General features: G+C 35.5%; 1 protein-coding gene across 10 annotated transcripts; it reads left to right on the top strand.

Moving 5' to 3' along the window:
- The first annotated feature begins 1,924 nt into the window (after positions 1-1,924).
- LOC127063221 (retinal guanylyl cyclase 2-like) lies at positions 1,925-16,158 on the top strand. 10 transcript variants are annotated; one of them, XM_050992652.1, is made up of 25 exons: positions 4,674-5,260; positions 5,339-5,491; positions 5,770-6,125; positions 7,042-7,182; positions 7,693-8,005; positions 8,474-8,637; positions 8,742-8,868; positions 8,942-9,094; positions 9,549-9,915; positions 9,987-10,285; positions 10,366-10,468; positions 10,657-10,759; positions 10,898-11,086; positions 11,365-11,445; positions 11,585-11,761; positions 12,093-12,252; positions 12,360-12,509; positions 12,593-12,764; positions 12,871-13,011; positions 13,071-13,263; positions 13,366-13,537; positions 13,620-13,890; positions 14,064-14,075; positions 14,181-14,776; positions 14,884-16,158. In XM_050992652.1, the coding sequence occupies exons 5-25, from the start codon at positions 7,744-7,746 to the stop codon at positions 15,132-15,134; spliced, it is 4,143 nt and encodes a 1,380-aa protein (XP_050848609.1). In that variant the 5' UTR covers positions 4,674-5,260; positions 5,339-5,491; positions 5,770-6,125; positions 7,042-7,182; positions 7,693-7,743; the 3' UTR covers positions 15,135-16,158. The 10 variants fall into 10 exon arrangements, with proteins under 10 accessions (XP_050848611.1, XP_050848612.1, XP_050848617.1 ...); XM_050992654.1 differs by lacking the exons at positions 4,674-5,260; positions 5,339-5,491 and adding an exon at positions 1,925-2,617; XM_050992655.1 differs by lacking the exons at positions 4,674-5,260; positions 5,339-5,491 and adding an exon at positions 2,639-2,782.
- Positions 16,159-16,288: the final 130 nt, after the last annotated feature.

The following is a 16,288-nucleotide window of genomic DNA, read 5'->3' as shown; positions in this document are numbered from 1 at the left end:
CACTGAGTTAGAATACGAACATGTTTAGAGATTTATGAAATTTGAGCGAAGAAAAACGTATATGCTTTTAATGATAATATCGAAGTATTTTTTACAAAATGAGTTCTCCCGACTTTCTCGTATTGCTGGGAGAATGAATAAAAATAAAATTGATTTACGACCTGGACCCAGATTACATCCCAATGGACTCATAAATAATCTTAAGTTATTATTATATTACGGAATACCTGATAGCATTAATGTCATACATATTCTTTATTCAACCGTTAGGATCAGAATATGTATCTTGTTATTAAAAAAATAACTGTGGTAATACAGTTACTTTCTACGCGGAGAATACAACAGTGTAGGAATGTTTATTTATAACATAATTTGTCAAACGCGTTTTCTTCTCCCGAGATAATTAGAAATTGAACGTCAGACTCTAATGACGAATTGCTTCTAACAACTGGAGAGTTTCATGGGGGTGGAAGCTTCAAGTCGATAAGAAAAAGGTCAACGTGGGGACGTCGGGCCGGGCACGTCGTTTATCGGCCTGGACTATATCGTCTTCGCGTTCTTGTGGTAAACTTTCTTGTAGAATTCAAATTTACTAGCTGGCAACGTGAATTCCGAAATACCCCATATTTTACGAAGTATAGCCTTATTGGCTCGCAAATAAGAAAGAAAAATCAATAAACGGTATTCGTTAAACTAAGCTACGTGCCACGCAGAACAAATGATAATAATTAGAGTTTGGATAACGTTAAATAATATAATGTGAAATTCTCTTAAAATTATAATATATAATTAATAACAAATATAAAATACTTGTATTAATAAGAAAAATTTTTTAATATAATTAATGTATGTTAATTATATCAATATGAAATATTAATATAAAATTCTCTTTTTATTCTCAAATCTGTCGTGCTGTGTAGCGAAACGACACCGATGTTAGATGAAAAACGATTACGTGTTACATGTGGTTCCCCATACATACATATGTACGTGACGCATCACGCATTCCACTGCAGCTTAAAGATATATAGGGAGAGTTGGGAACAGTGGCAGCTTCTGCCGCTTTTCCATCACCATCAGACCGAATATTAATCCTGAAGGTTTGAAAAACGCATCTTCGAGAAGCGTCAAAGTAATTCGTATATCGTTACAAAACATTATAAAACAATGCTCAAAAAAGAAAATACTAATATAAAAATGTTTTCAGCGTTATTTAGCTTTTTTTTCTTAAGCGACTCATTGTCATTTAAAAAGTAATTACAAGTGAATGAACGAATGATAACGAGTCTTGACGTCAATAGTAGTGCCATCTGGTGACGATGCCAACGAAATAGACATTGACACGCTGTTGTTATCGATCGAATGGTCGATAAGGTCGTTGCTAAAGCGATACTAACTCCATCTATAGGTTTTATGTCCAAGTTCCCTCGACAAATGAAGTTATAATTTATTATCTTACGAGCATTTGAAAGAAATTAATTGAAAGCATGAATTTTTCAAAGGCAAAATTAACAAGATCTAAAAGAGCTCTCGATCAAGTAAAAGAGTATACCTAACAAATTAAATTTTCATAAATTTTCTTAAGAAGAAGCATCGTTTGATATAACCGATAGTAAAGCAGTCTCAAAGTTTTAACATTTTATAAATTACGATGGTTATATTAACGAAGTAAGAAATGTTATAAAAGTAGGAAGCAGAGATATTTATCGATATACCGTGTATCTATGTTATCGACAGATTACGATTCACGGTAGATGAAACAGGATATGTATGTTGATATGTAAGTTTTGAAAAAAAATCAGAATCTACAAGAAACTGGTTGTTATTGGTGATTTCATAGTTTCCGCAGTTACTATCGAGAGCTTTTCTTGTACAGAGTGAGCATTTCTATCCTGTCCAATGAATCGATGTACCTTCATTGATTCGGATATACATAATATATAAGTCTTTAATTGAACACAGTACTCTTCAAGTTGTTTTACGTATCGAAAGGCATCGGAAAAGAGAGGAAAATAGAGATAGAGGGAGAGAAAGGAGAGAGAGAGAATACACAGAGGAAAGGAGATAAATAAACAGAAATAAGATAAAGTAAAGAAAGATACCACGTGGAGTTCAGAATAACGATAGTTGTTTCTGAATACTTACCATATACAAATACACGTTTCACTACTAGTTACTTTAATTGTTTGCTCGATATATACTATTTCATTAGCCAAAGTGATTGTTTTATTCCGAGAAAAGAGAAGATATACAGGAGATTTATCAAAGTCGGCCAGAACGTAGGTGTCCGTCGAGATGTACGTACGTACGTACATACATATATGATATATACGTACGTACGTATGCATGTATTGGATATATGTCACAGATCTCGCAATTCTATTCAAATGTCGAATTTAACCTCGATTTAACCTCAAACAGTGAATTATATGTTTTCTTCTCCATTAAGGAGTTATTCGTAAGGTGAAGAAAAATGTGACCTGAAAAGAGAAAGGATCTGAAAGGCGATCTGATAGGGTAATTAATTCAGAAGGAAGGATGCATCGGAAAGAAAAAGAAAGATAAAAAGAAGAGGAAAAAAGGAAGAAAGAAGGGAAAAGTGCTGCCTCTGCCGCCTGTGAGTATTATTGGTACTGCTGCTCAGCTTCCCCGGGAAGACTGGGGATGACCGTGTGATAACGTTCGTTGTGATAGCAACACGTCCAGCATCAGTAGGTGAGCTAGCGAAGAGGAGAGCTCAGTTCGATACCGAACGCCGAAGCGTTCGGATCGTTTCTCATGAGTATGCAGCGGGTTCCGATTTTTCTCTCGTTCTTCTATCTCTATCTATATATATCTCTCTCTCTCTTTCTCTTTCTCTTTCTCTCTTTCTATCTCGCTCGGTTATTCATTCACTCTCACTCACTTTCTCTTTTCGTCTCGTCAGTCGGGTAACCGACGAATTTACTGAATAATTGACCGAGCCGCGTGTCAAAGTTCTCCTTAATTTTCCCGATGATCGCCGTGTGTAATATACAAATCGATCTTACGATCATGATTGATACCAACGATATCTTCGAATTGATTGTGCATCGTTATTAATCGTTGCTCCACGCGGAATACGTGGGATACAAACAGGTATGAATCATATAAAAATCAATCTTAATCTTAATCATTCGTATTTTGTATTGTTTTTTTTTTTTTTGGCATTGCGTTAGATTTAATCGCAGAAATAAAACCTATGGAAATTGCCGTTATATCATCGTATTTATCGGTTCCGTTTAACGCCTATAACGCTTGTCATTGGTTTCGATGTTTATTGGGTTCTACGTTTTAAGCGAACTAGTGCGCGAATTTCGAAACTAAATTGCAACTTAATTGCATTCGTCCTAACGTTTCACTGTACATGCAAATACCACCGACAGGTTTATATACTCGCGTAATGACGTTATCAACGACAATAAACTCGTACATACATATGTACGTACATACCTACGTATTATGTACATACCAGTTTATAAATCCCGGAGATATGTCGAGTGAGCTCGTAAATCTTTTGGACGAAGTGAAAAATTTGATCGATGAAACACGTGCCGATTCTTAAGAAAGAAAAGATAGAAAGGAAGAGAGAGAGAGAAAGAGATAGATAGGTAGATAGATAAATAGAGAGAGAGAGAGAGAGAGAGAGAGAGAGAGAGAGCATATGCGTTTTATCGTACAACTGTGAAAGATATTAACGATAAAATATAGCAGAATTGAAGTATTCACTTTTTGACATTTTATATTTTTTAAATTACTATCCATACATCCAGTTCGTTGGATTCTTTGTTCTTTTCGTTGTTTCTCTTTTCTTTTTCTTTTTCTTTCTTTTTTTTCTATTATTTTTTCCAGAGAGAGAAATATAGTTCGCGTTGTTTCGTGAAAACTTTTATCAAAGTTATTATGACTTTATTCGATTAAGATGAACAACCATAACAGAGAAACACGATTTAAAAGTTGAAGCGAAGGTATTAACTGTTCGAGGGGGTTTGAGGTTTATCGTGAAGTACGCGTAACTAAAGTAAATCTTTAAAGATAGTTACATGGCAGTTTGCGTTTATATTACTGTAATACGGATGAGTTACGAGATCGTATTCTTTTCCCCTTGTTTTATTTTCTGCTGACATGACACACGTTCCTTCTACCCTACAGAAAAATAAAGATATAGAAAGAACGGAGAATTAAATTATTGATTTAATAGCTCGAAAGCAGTCTTATATAAACAAAATAAAAGAGAAAAGAAAAGAAAGGAAAATAAAGGAAAAAGAATCGAATAACATGTACTTTTGATTCGTGCATTAAATTAGTTTAAACGCGATGATATTCAGAGATCTTACATTTTCCTATTACGTCGGAATCGTCCTACTCATTGGAATATTGTATTCGAAATAAAAGGAAGAGAAGAGAAGAGAAGAGAGAAAAAAATATAAAAAGGAAATAAAAAAGGATAGCGAGATGAAAAATATTAAAGGTCGCGCACCAATCTCTTATTAGCTGGGTCTCCTTAATGAGTTTCGATACATAAATATCGTATAAAAAAGTGAATTCGAGTTTCTCCTTTAATAAAGATAGAGAGGTAAAGAGAAAGAAACTCTCTCTCTCTCTCCATCCAACGAGTACGAAGTAATTCAGTTTTATTATTTTGCATTTATCAGATCCATTTCTCTGCGCGAATGCGTAATTAAGGTAGAATTGCATGTTCGGTGCTTTCGTCAGAACATGAAATTAGATTGCGTAGAGGTGATGGTACTTGAAACTTGTAAAAGAAAAAAAAAAGTGGCGAGAAGGGTGGGAAAAAGAATAAAAGAAGAGAAACAGAAAGAGAAAGAAAAGGAGAAAGAAAATATCTCGGTTGGACATTTGACGGATGGACGGGCAGAGTGAATATTAGAAAATGAACAACGTGTGTAAGGATTTCTCTTTTTTCTTTTTTCTTTTCTTTTATTCTTCTTCTTTCTTTCCTTTTTTTGTCTTTCTTTTAATTAAAAACCATGGTTATAAGTAATATGAACGAGAGTTTCGATCGTTTACGTATCCTGTCACGTGTGTAAGTGTATGCGTAAATACGAGCGCGTGTGTGTAGAGAGACGTCGTATGCAGATTATTTATAGTATTTATCCGATCAGTCTGCCGTGAAATGTTCACAGTGAGGAAACCTACCGTGATTAATTAGTAAGCATCTTTTTTTGCACGGAAGAATGTACACGATCCAAGCCAACGGGCCAGCTACTCTCAAGTATATGTATATATCAGATAAATTTATCATCGTGTTTTATTTAAACGTTGTAACATTAAGGTGCGTAATTTTATCGGTAAACAGTTTTTTCAGTTGAGTCTGACCAACAAATTTGCGCTAGCTCTGTTAACAAATGTAATTATCAACGAGAACGTTTGCATATAACCGAGAAGCGTAAAAATGGCAAATGAGGAAAGTTCTTTTTACATGGGATCGTATTGTATAAATATATAATAGGTATACAAAAAATTTCTCTCTCTCTCTCTCTCTCTCTCTCTCTCTCTCTCTCTCTCTGACTCACATTCCGTCGTAATCATGAATATCGAATTTGCTCGTGAAAAGAAAAAATATCGCTCGTCCATAACAATGAATATAATATGCATCGAAATCGAATCGATGCGAAAAAATAACATATTTTTATTTTTTCTCTTTCCTTCTCTCTCTTTCTCTCTCTCTCTATTTCTCTCTTCCTTTTTCTTTCTCTCTGTCTTTTCAGTTGTTTTCATATATTTTAGATAGCAATATGCATCGTTCGCATTCGCGTCCATCGATAGAGATGTGCACGTTGCCAAATGGAAATGGTATAAAATTTCCTGGACAGTCGAGAATTACTGGATGTTTCGCGAATCTAGATACGCAATTATTCATGATATCAATTCGAAAAGCAATATACGAAAGGCAAGAAGAAGCTTGATTGACTTTCCCACGAGTGGTCTCTCGAGATAGAATAAAATTCATCGCGGAGGAAGAGTGTGGGGTGTATAACTGGTAGGAGGACAGGACGATAACGAATCAATGCAATGAGTTACGATAAATGGAATTGAAATTTAATCGAAATTTCGGAGAGAGGGAGCGATGTGGACCTAGAAAGGTATGTGTACATGTATATATATATGTATGTATTTCTCTATATATGCATACGTGTAAAATATAATAAACGTTTACTTTCTTTCTTTTTCTTTATCTCAATTTTTCAACATTTCTTTTTTCGATACTTTTCATTTCTTAGATTTACGCAGAACTAAGAAAACCTCTGTTTTGTCATACCATACCTTCGCATACCATTCCATTCTCTCTTTTTTTTTCTTTTATTATTCTCTTCCTCTCTCTTTCCCTTCGTACATATTTCTCTAGAATTCAATTGCTTCGCGAAATACCTACATGCATTCCGCTTTTCTTTTCCCGTTACGAATAACGCAGAATTCCCGATTATGCAGTTTTCTTTTGGAAAGCAATATTTGAGAGCGAGAGAAGTGTTTGTAATTGTTCAACTCGAAGCAAACTCGGTATTACCAAGACGCTTGACGAATGAAAATAGCGTAACATCGCACTTTCAGCTTTCACCAAAGCACTGCGTCGAGTGACACTTATTAGACTGCTTTTCGTTCTATCGTATAAAGCGACAAGAGAAAGAAAGAAAGAACGAAAGAAAAAAAGAGAGAGAAAGAACGTACTGGATTCCGTTTGAACATTTTCACCGAGAGATTTGCAGAGCATTTTTCTTTTTCGTTTTTTGTTTTCTTTTCTCTACCAGCTGAATAATGTTTCTTCTTATACTCTTCAATATTTCTTCAGCTAATAAAATTTCTTTCAGTTTTATTTCCTGTTTGGAAAATCCAAGAATTTTTTATTTCCATATAATGTCACACCTTTTTTCGCTCTCTCTTTCTCGCCTTTTCGTATGAAATTCCTTTGGATGATTCAAGGACTAAACTATATACACCATACGGGATATTGAATTTGGAACGTTATGCAAAGTGTATAGGAGGCTATCCCCTAATTTACAGGAGGCTCCTTCGCTATATCGCCGAGCGTTGAATGGATAAACCGCCGCTAAAATCCGTCGATGGATTGAGGATGTCCTTCTCTATTTGGAACGATCCCAGATATTGCTACGGTGCTTTATGAGCGTCGCTGATAAATAACAGGTTCCTTTTCTGAACGTACTACGATCCCTCTTTGTTTTCGGTATCACGCTCGTCGCGATTTGTCCTACGTTAAGCTTTTCAAAAAGAGGAAAAAGGGGGAAAAAGAAAAAATGATATTACGTTAAGAGAGTACAATGTAATCCACTTTACGGGGAAGTTATTCACAGGATCTAAACCTCGATCGTAACATTTTACTTTTTGTAGATTCAATCTCGTTATAGCGATGTTTATGAAATCGTATATATATATTTTTTTTCTTATACGAAATGAGCGAATAAAAAGAAAACATAATTACGAAGCGTGCAATTACGAGAAAAATGAAAGATAACTTTTATAATTAATATCGTTTTACATCTCAAAGAAAAGAGAAAGAGAAAGAAACGTCATTGTGATCATTAATATTATAACGAAAAACATAATAATTCGTTATATTCTGAACAACGTTTAGTTATTAAGAGATCAAACCGGTTGTTAGATAAAATTGCCCGATGAAGTCGTATTTGTGAACAGGCAGTAGAGCAACGGTGGCAACGGTATTAACGGTAACAGGGGCAGGAGCCCATGGCTGGAAGTTATCTGTACCAGTGGTGGTGGATCCCGATCGTGATCCTATCTAGATGCTGTCTACTTCTTACTACCGATAGTAACCTACCTTACTTATCGCAATACCCGGAAGAAGAGTATTCGGAATTCCATCCGATTGATGACGAGGTAGTCGTGTTCCTTCACGAACAATGCAACGAGGAGGTCAATTTAACCGATATTCAAAGTCAGTTACAGCATTGGAGCGTGAACCTTTCCATCAGTATATTACCGAGATCTCGTGAGTAGTTATGAACGAAGAACGTATGTACGTGTGCGTGTATGTATCTCCTGTATTATATATATAAAGTCACCTGATACACGTCCACACTCTGTCGTTCTATGTTAATTAAGAGAATGTATTTTAGCATCGACTATAACGTCGGGTTACGTCGATATATTGTATATTATGCAACAACGCGAACGGCTACGTTTTAGATAGGGAGCTAATGCAGTAGATATATACAATATCGATTTAATACCTATTTCCCCCGTGGAGATTTATGTCGTAATCAGATAAAACGTAGTAACCTTACGGCGAAGTGGCGCAAACGCGTTAAAACTATTATTCTCGTCCAATTGATTTTAACCCCCCTTTTCGTTTGATCGCCGTTATTACGTAGCGTACTTCCATCATGCTGCCGCGACTCTCTATATACACCTAAATAGACGAGAGACGACGATGACGCGAAGTGATAAATGTTAACAGTGACCTGTGAAACGCGGTCCTGGGGTTTCGGCGCTCTGCTATATTCTCTCAGCCAACCTACAACGAAGGCTTTGATAGCCGCACTCGATAGCTCGAGTTGCGAGTTCGTTTCGAAATTGGCCCATACTTGGAACAAGCCTCTATTCACGTGGACTTGTCCTTTGGTAAATAACGTTTTGTGTCTCATACACGTAGATCCTTCGATGGTTTCTATCCGATCGATGTCAACGAATCAAACGATTCAATATTTGATCTACGTTATTTACAGAAAAACTTGGAAGATCGAAGATTATCGAACATAGTAAGACTTTCTCCGGCTTTACCATCACTTGCTCAGGCTTTGACAGAAATGTTTCTTCACTTGCAGTGGAGGTCCGCAGCGATTATTGGCACGGGTGAGGCGTACACGTGTCTATATTTACTATCAAAGCAACGTGGTCTTTAAAGTAACGTGCTTCTTTTCAACAGACGAGGAACCATGGTCGAGTCTAGACAGGGTCGTGGTCGATGCTCTTCGAACTATCGGCATTGTACCACGATATCACGCGATATTACCGCAACGCGCTACCTGGAGTCAAATTCGAAGGACGTTGAAATCTCTGCATTATATATCTCGCAGAGGTAAATATAGAAATGTGAAAGAGAATTGACTGATGTATAGAAAGTCGCACAGTCTTTACACATGCCGCACCTGTATATATTCGTTGTTCGAACGAGCGCTTAGTCTGCACTTATTCGCTGATCACGATTGCGCCCTAACAAAAAATAAAGACGAAACTCCAAAAAAAGAGAAAATCGACGAATTGTACGCTTTATAGTGAATCTCTGTCCTCTTTCGCTCATATGCTCTCTTTCTCTCTCTCTCTCTCTCTCTCTCTCTCTCTCTCTCTCTCTCTCTCTCTCTCTCTCTCTCTTTCTGTCAGTGCACCGAGATGAATTTAAAAGGATTACGGGCGAGATGGAAATGAGATGGAAAATAGTTTGCTATTCTATCAGATCGCGCGTAAGGGCAACTGACGCATACTATATAAGCGCATGAATTTTCGGCTCTCTCATCTTTTCTTTCTTTTTACAGCTACGGTGCTTTGCTTGCCCCTGAACGACGATTCGACGAATCGTATTTTGACCGAGCTGGATGTATCACGGGATTCGAGCATGTTGACTTCCATGATTCTGATGATCCACACAGAAGATAATGATCTGTTTCTTCCGCAGATTGTGCCTACGGCATCGCCACTTGAGACGCCAATTTCACTTTCGTTTACAAGTACTCAGTCTTCCAACTTTTCTCCTTCAGACCTTCCCCGAACTTATACGATCGTAGATCAAAGAATGGATGTGGGAAGTGCATATACGAATCCATCTCAACGATACGTACCGTCAAGAAATCTCAGTGGTACCACTTTAGACAATCTGCTTATATTAATGCCACTCGATCAAAGGTGAATGATCTTCTTTATAAACTTATATGTGTATATGCATTGCTTCATCGTTCGATTTTCGTTCATTGCAGATACGATATTCAAGAGATGTTAAATGGCACAGAATATTACACTCAACCGACGTTAATCGAACGTTTAAACGAATCACTCGGCATTATGATGCACGATAATGGTACTATAAATTCTTACAATAATAAAATGTACACTTACGTTATAATGGACTGGCGTGTCGATAACTGGAAACCTATCATGATGATATCCGAAGAGAAGGAAGGTTTAACGGTGAAAAGATTAACTACCAACGCTCGCGCCTTTTTCACAGTAGAAAATCTCGATTTTATTCCTTGCGATGCTGATAATGATTGCACGAGTAATTATCAAAGAAATCTTGAAATTAATCGACAATACTTCAAAATAATTAATATAATAAAATTTATTCGTATTCGGCAGATGGTCTATTGGAGGTATCCGTCCATTATACGCATATCGTAGCTGCCATTTTGGGATCCTTACTCTTCGCTTTTCTTCTTGTCCTCCTAGCAATATTTATCCGGTAAATCATGTGCTTCACATCTTCGTGCGCTTTCCATTGTCGTTCCGATGCCTGTTTTATTTATGACTGTTATTCTTCCATTAATCGTGTTAATTGTCAGCATTTCTTCCAAGTTAACATCAACGCTATTATATTTTATTAATTTTGCTCGACATATTACGTGTAATTCGATTATATTGTTTTTGTAGAAAACAACTACTCAAAAATAGAATATCAGAAGGCCCCTATAAGATTATTCTAACGGCATCCGATTTCGTCTTTTCGCAGACTAATCACACGGATTCAAAAACGGTTAGTATTAAAATGTAGACTACGATGTAATAGCGGTTGACTAGAAACTAGGGCAAAAGTTCGACTTCGTTAAAACATTTCACAGTGTTCTTTGTCGTCTAACTAACTGAAAATACGTTATTTTATCCATCATTTTAGGTCGATAAGGGGGTCGAAACAATGCTATGCTGCTGGTTGCAGCCGTTGCAGGAGTTTGGTGGACCAAAAGTTGAGAAACCTGATTTGCTTCAAGTAGGCACCGTCGGTTCCCACAGGCCCTATCTGCAAACTAGTACTGGAAATTTAGCGAGGCAAACTTTCTTCAAGGTCCGACGTGCTATGTATAATGTAAATACGTCTCTGTCTTCATACGCGTCATACGCTTACATGAAGATAGTGTTTGCTATTCATTCACGCAACTTATAAGCCACTCGGTTACGAGGCATCCTTTTTTATTATATTTTTAATGATACGTTTTAAATGTATTAACATTGAATTTCAATCGTCATATTGATATACTTGTTATCAAACTGGACTGCTTGTTTGATTGCGTGGATATAATTCGCTTTTTATCAAATAGAAGAAATAGAATCAATATACAATGTTTGTACTTTCAATCTACTTAGGGCGATTCGGTTCAACTGAAGGAACTATCTTGTCAAGGTACATTCGAATTGAAGAATAAAACAATGGGCGTTTTAGTTACGGTAATGAAAATATATTCTATCTAATTTGTTCTGCATGTTATTTCATTAAACCGAAGTCTGATAATCCACGGGTAATTTGGAAGCACTTAAAAAGTTAAAGGAAAAGTTTTCTTACACTTTCTAATTTTTAACACTTTAGATCCATGGCCTACGACACGAAAACCTCAATCCCCTCATTGGATGCCTGAATGAACCGACAAGACCATGCCTCGTATCGGAATATTGTTCGAGAGGATCGCTAGAAGATGTACTGGTTCAAGACGAGATCAAACTTGATTGGTCATTCAGATTGTCCTTGCTTACGGATCTAGTGCGGGTAAACTTAATATTAGCTAAGGATAATCGCTGTCCAAAATATCGACTTGTGTCTCTCTAAAAAAAAAAAAAAAGGAAAAGAAGAAAGAACAATCGATTTCTTCGTTCCGAACATTTTATGTCGTAGAATGTAAAACTTATACTACAATACACATAAACGCATTACAATGGTACTCGGATTCAAATAACAAGAAAGAGATTATGAAAAATGCATCAACAGGATGAAAATAATTGGAAGGGGATCGAATAAAAATAACAATCGCCTTATTTTTATATTAATATCACATTACGAAGTTAAGTAAAGATTAAATGTAGCATTAAATTTGTTTAAGGGTATGAGATATCTTCACGGTACACCGATTAGGGTTCACGGTTACCTTACATCACGGAACTGTGTAATCGATGCACGTTGGGTCCTTAAGATTACTGACTATGGCCTTCCAGCATTTTACGAAGCTCAAAACATGCCGTCGCCTTCTAAATTATCTCGCGGTAATACGAAGCATCATTATTTTTTGATTTACGCATTATCATTTAAATGTCGTTATTATCGAATTTAATTAATATTTTCATTTTATTTCATTCGTTTTACTTGGCAGATCTTTTGTGGACAGCACCAGAATTACTTCGGGATGTGAATCTTCGAAAGAAAGGTTCTCAACCAGGAGACGTTTACAGTTTTGGTATCATCATGCAAGAGGTCATTGTACGCGGCGAACCATTTTGTATGTTAGCTTTATCTCCTGAAGGTAAAGGATCTATAAAAACAATGAATTATTTTAGAATCTTCGTACGATTATAACGCGAAATCTATTTACTTGTTACCGTATAGATATAATAGAGAAAGTGATGAGTCCACCACCGTTGATCAGACCATCCGTTAGTAAAGGTGCAGCACCGCCAGAAGCTATTAATATAATGCGCCAATGTTGGGCCGAATCTCCAGACATGAGACCCGATTTTAACTGTGTCCATGATTTATTCAAGAAATTAAATTATGGCAGGTGAGATCAAGAAATTAACAAGTGATAATATCTTTTCTTTGTTTTTAATTTTTAATTTAAAATCAAATGCGACGTTCTTGTTTTCTTCTTCTTCTTTTTCTCACAGGAAAGTAAATTTCATTGATACTATGTTCCAATTGTTGGAAAAGTATTCAAATAATTTGGAAGAATTGATACGTGAACGTACGGAACAACTCGATATGGAGAAAAAAAAGACGGAACAGCTGTTAAATCGGATGTTACCAAAGTGAGTCTTTCAAGGATTTTATATAAATATTTAAGAACTAAGAGACTGATAATTCTCAGCTCGGTGGCGGAAAAATTGAAATTGGGCATTCCTGTTGACCCTGAAGAATTTCGCGAGGTCACCATCTACTTTTCGGATATTGTAGGTTTCACGACAATCTCCGCTCATTCAACACCTTTTCAAGTAGTAGATTTACTAAACGATCTATATACGTGTTTCGATGCAACCATTAATGCATATGCCGTCTATAAGGTAAGGACGAGCATAAAAGTAGTATTATTATATAATATTATACGCTTTGTCCTTTAAAAATTTATTTTTCTTTTTTGTTTACTAAAATAATCATTACTTCAGGTGGAAACCATAGGAGATGCTTATATGGTAGTTGGAGGGTGTCCAGTTAGGATTCCTGATCATGCCACTCAAGTGGCTACCATGGCACTTGATTTGTTACATCAAAGCGGAAGATTTAAAATAAGGCACCTGCCACAGATGCAATTAAAATTAAGAATCGGTCTTCATACCGGTTCATATCGTCAAATTTCTATTTTTTATATTCGATATTAATGTACTTTATTTATCTAATACTATGTTTAATTGTTCTTTAGGTCCTTGCTGCGCTGGGGTCGTCGGTTTAACGATGCCACGTTATTGCTTATTCGGTGATACTGTAAATACTGCATCGAGAATGGAATCAACGGGCGCACCATGGCGTATACACATTAGCCAAGCAACGAAAGATCGATTAACGCAAGCTGGCGGATATAATATTGAATATCGTGGTACCACAGACGTCAAAGGAAAAGGAAAAATGCCAACTTATTGGTTACTGGGGAAGGAAGGCTTTGACAAGAAACTGCCAACACCTCCACCATTCGGGTACCTTTATGTTTTTTCATAATATAAATATGATTATCGATCGTAATGATAAATTATAAATGCATTAGTATTGTTAATAGATTTTAATATCGATTGTTTACTGATTTGCCTTTTTTTTAAATAATTTACTTTCCAGTTGTCTGATAATTTATCTATTTCCATGCTACCAAAAGAGAGGATCATGGGTAAGTTAGTTGTGTATTATATTTTTTTTATATCTTCGACCGTTTGAATTAGAGATATATCGAATACGTATTAAAAATAAAAACATAATATTAATATTTTAAAAGATTGGATGATAGCCTAGTAGTCAAGAACTCATTGAACGATGGACAAGTGGAACCGAAGACTGTACGACGCACATTACTCGCGAATATTAGAAATTATAGCGTTCACGACGAAGAAGATGATGAAGACAGTATCAATGAGAAAGGGAAAGACAATGATAATGTAAAAATCGTTGAAGGGAATTCTTCGAACGCCTCTTCGTTTGAAACGTCGGAAACGAAGAAAGTTAATGTATCTGTGCACGATGAAAAAACACTTGAAACGAGTAATTCGGTAAAGTCAACGGAGGATCTATTTGAAATGTTGAAAAATGAACGTATGAATCAAAAAGCGACTGAATTTAGCGATGTACCGATTAAGAAAAGCACATCCAGTGATACACAAATCTCAAGTAATATACTAGCGGTATCCGATGCAGAAACAACTGCGACAATCTTAGGTGCTTCGACTACTTCTTTGACATCGATTGCTAGCTCCGTTGCTTTATCTTTTCGATCAGCTGCGGCGAGTAAACATAGAAGGCTCGTCGGTGGTATCGACGAGAATGATCTTAGTACTCCATACAATCGCTACAGATGTCTTTCTCCTAACGAACATAGTAAATATATTTTACATTTATGTCCATAACGTTTGATCCTCGATTTAAGTCAAGTATTCGATCATCGATTTGATTCAAATATTCGCTAATAATATTAACAATTTCAGACAGAAGTTCTAGTGGTCGGTTATTGAGAAGGCAATTTAGTTTGGACAGAGGTGACGAGCCTGTATCTATCGCCATTCAAGAGCCAACAAATCAGAAAACAGTTCAACGACTTTTTAAACAAAATAGTGCAGGAGCAGCAAATGATTTAGAAAGAATCGAGGAAGTACCATCTACTCCTGGGCATATTTCACAAAGATTTCGTCACACAGCATCGGTTACACTCTCTGTTGAATCTTTAACGACCCATTAAAAAAGAATTACTGAAGTTAAAAGAAATGTTCAATGTTCAAAATCGTCATGTTATCTGTCAATACTCGGAACTAGGGAAAGTATCAAATTGATTCGCGATATCAACAGAGTGTTACAACATATTCATTATTAAATATTCCTTTAAATGTGTCATATTATTGATCATAGTAATGCAGCATGATTCTGCAAACCGAATTTGAAGATACATCAATGATTAAAAAACGTTACATTTATTGCTACTTTAGAATACTCACAGGTCTAAACTACATTACTATATCAAATCCATATATAAGACTAAATGTTGTTACAACATAACTTTCTCATCTCAATATGAAATCATTCTGAATGTAAAATATGTTGCATGTTATGTTATTAATCGTTCCTACGGTAGCTTAATAACTTTTCTAATCGAATATATAAGCTCATGAATTACAAAAGACATAACTGCAAACATAATTTAATTGAATTAATACGTAGGCATGTAACAGAAGCAAACTCATTTCTGCTAAGCATTTTTGTGTAATTGCATAATTTATTTTACATTAATGCTTTACGTTAACGAAGTAGTACTTTTTATGTATTTATTTATTTATTTATTTATTTATTTATTTTATATCCAATTTTTTAGTTAAAAAATTGCTACGTATCATTTGCATTCATTTTCATAATACTATAAAAGAAATTATAAAAGAAATATGTAGAAGACAATCGTTGAATGATAATTAAGTGAGCCATCCACTATTTTTACCATGAGAGGATGTTACATTTTGAGAGATTATAGTTCTTTGACGTTATTAAATGGCGCGTATGATGGATGTAAATAATCCACGAATCTTTTTAATCTTACTTGTATGTATTGTATATATTCACGTATTAAAATAATATATTAAGAATATATTGTTTAATTCAAAGATATTATTGAATAAAAATATATGTACAATTGTGACATATAAATGTAATTACACGATTATACTAACGGCAATTGCCTCAGTAATTACTCATAGGAATAAATCATTGGTTGTGTAGATCGATTTTTCATTTAAAGGCTTTTAAAAAGTAAAAATTAAAAAATATATATATATATATATATGTGCCATACGTGCGCGCGCTTACTTGTCTCAATTTTTCCCGCGGAACAGAAGAATGTTTCAAAAG

The sequence above is a fragment of the Vespula vulgaris genome, chromosome 4 (assembly GCF_905475345.1).
Source record: "Vespula vulgaris chromosome 4, iyVesVulg1.1, whole genome shotgun sequence".
Classification (NCBI taxonomy): domain Eukaryota; kingdom Metazoa; phylum Arthropoda; class Insecta; order Hymenoptera; family Vespidae; genus Vespula; species Vespula vulgaris.
Note: the sequence above shows the minus strand (reverse complement) of the source record. Positions and strands in the feature narration are given on the sequence as shown.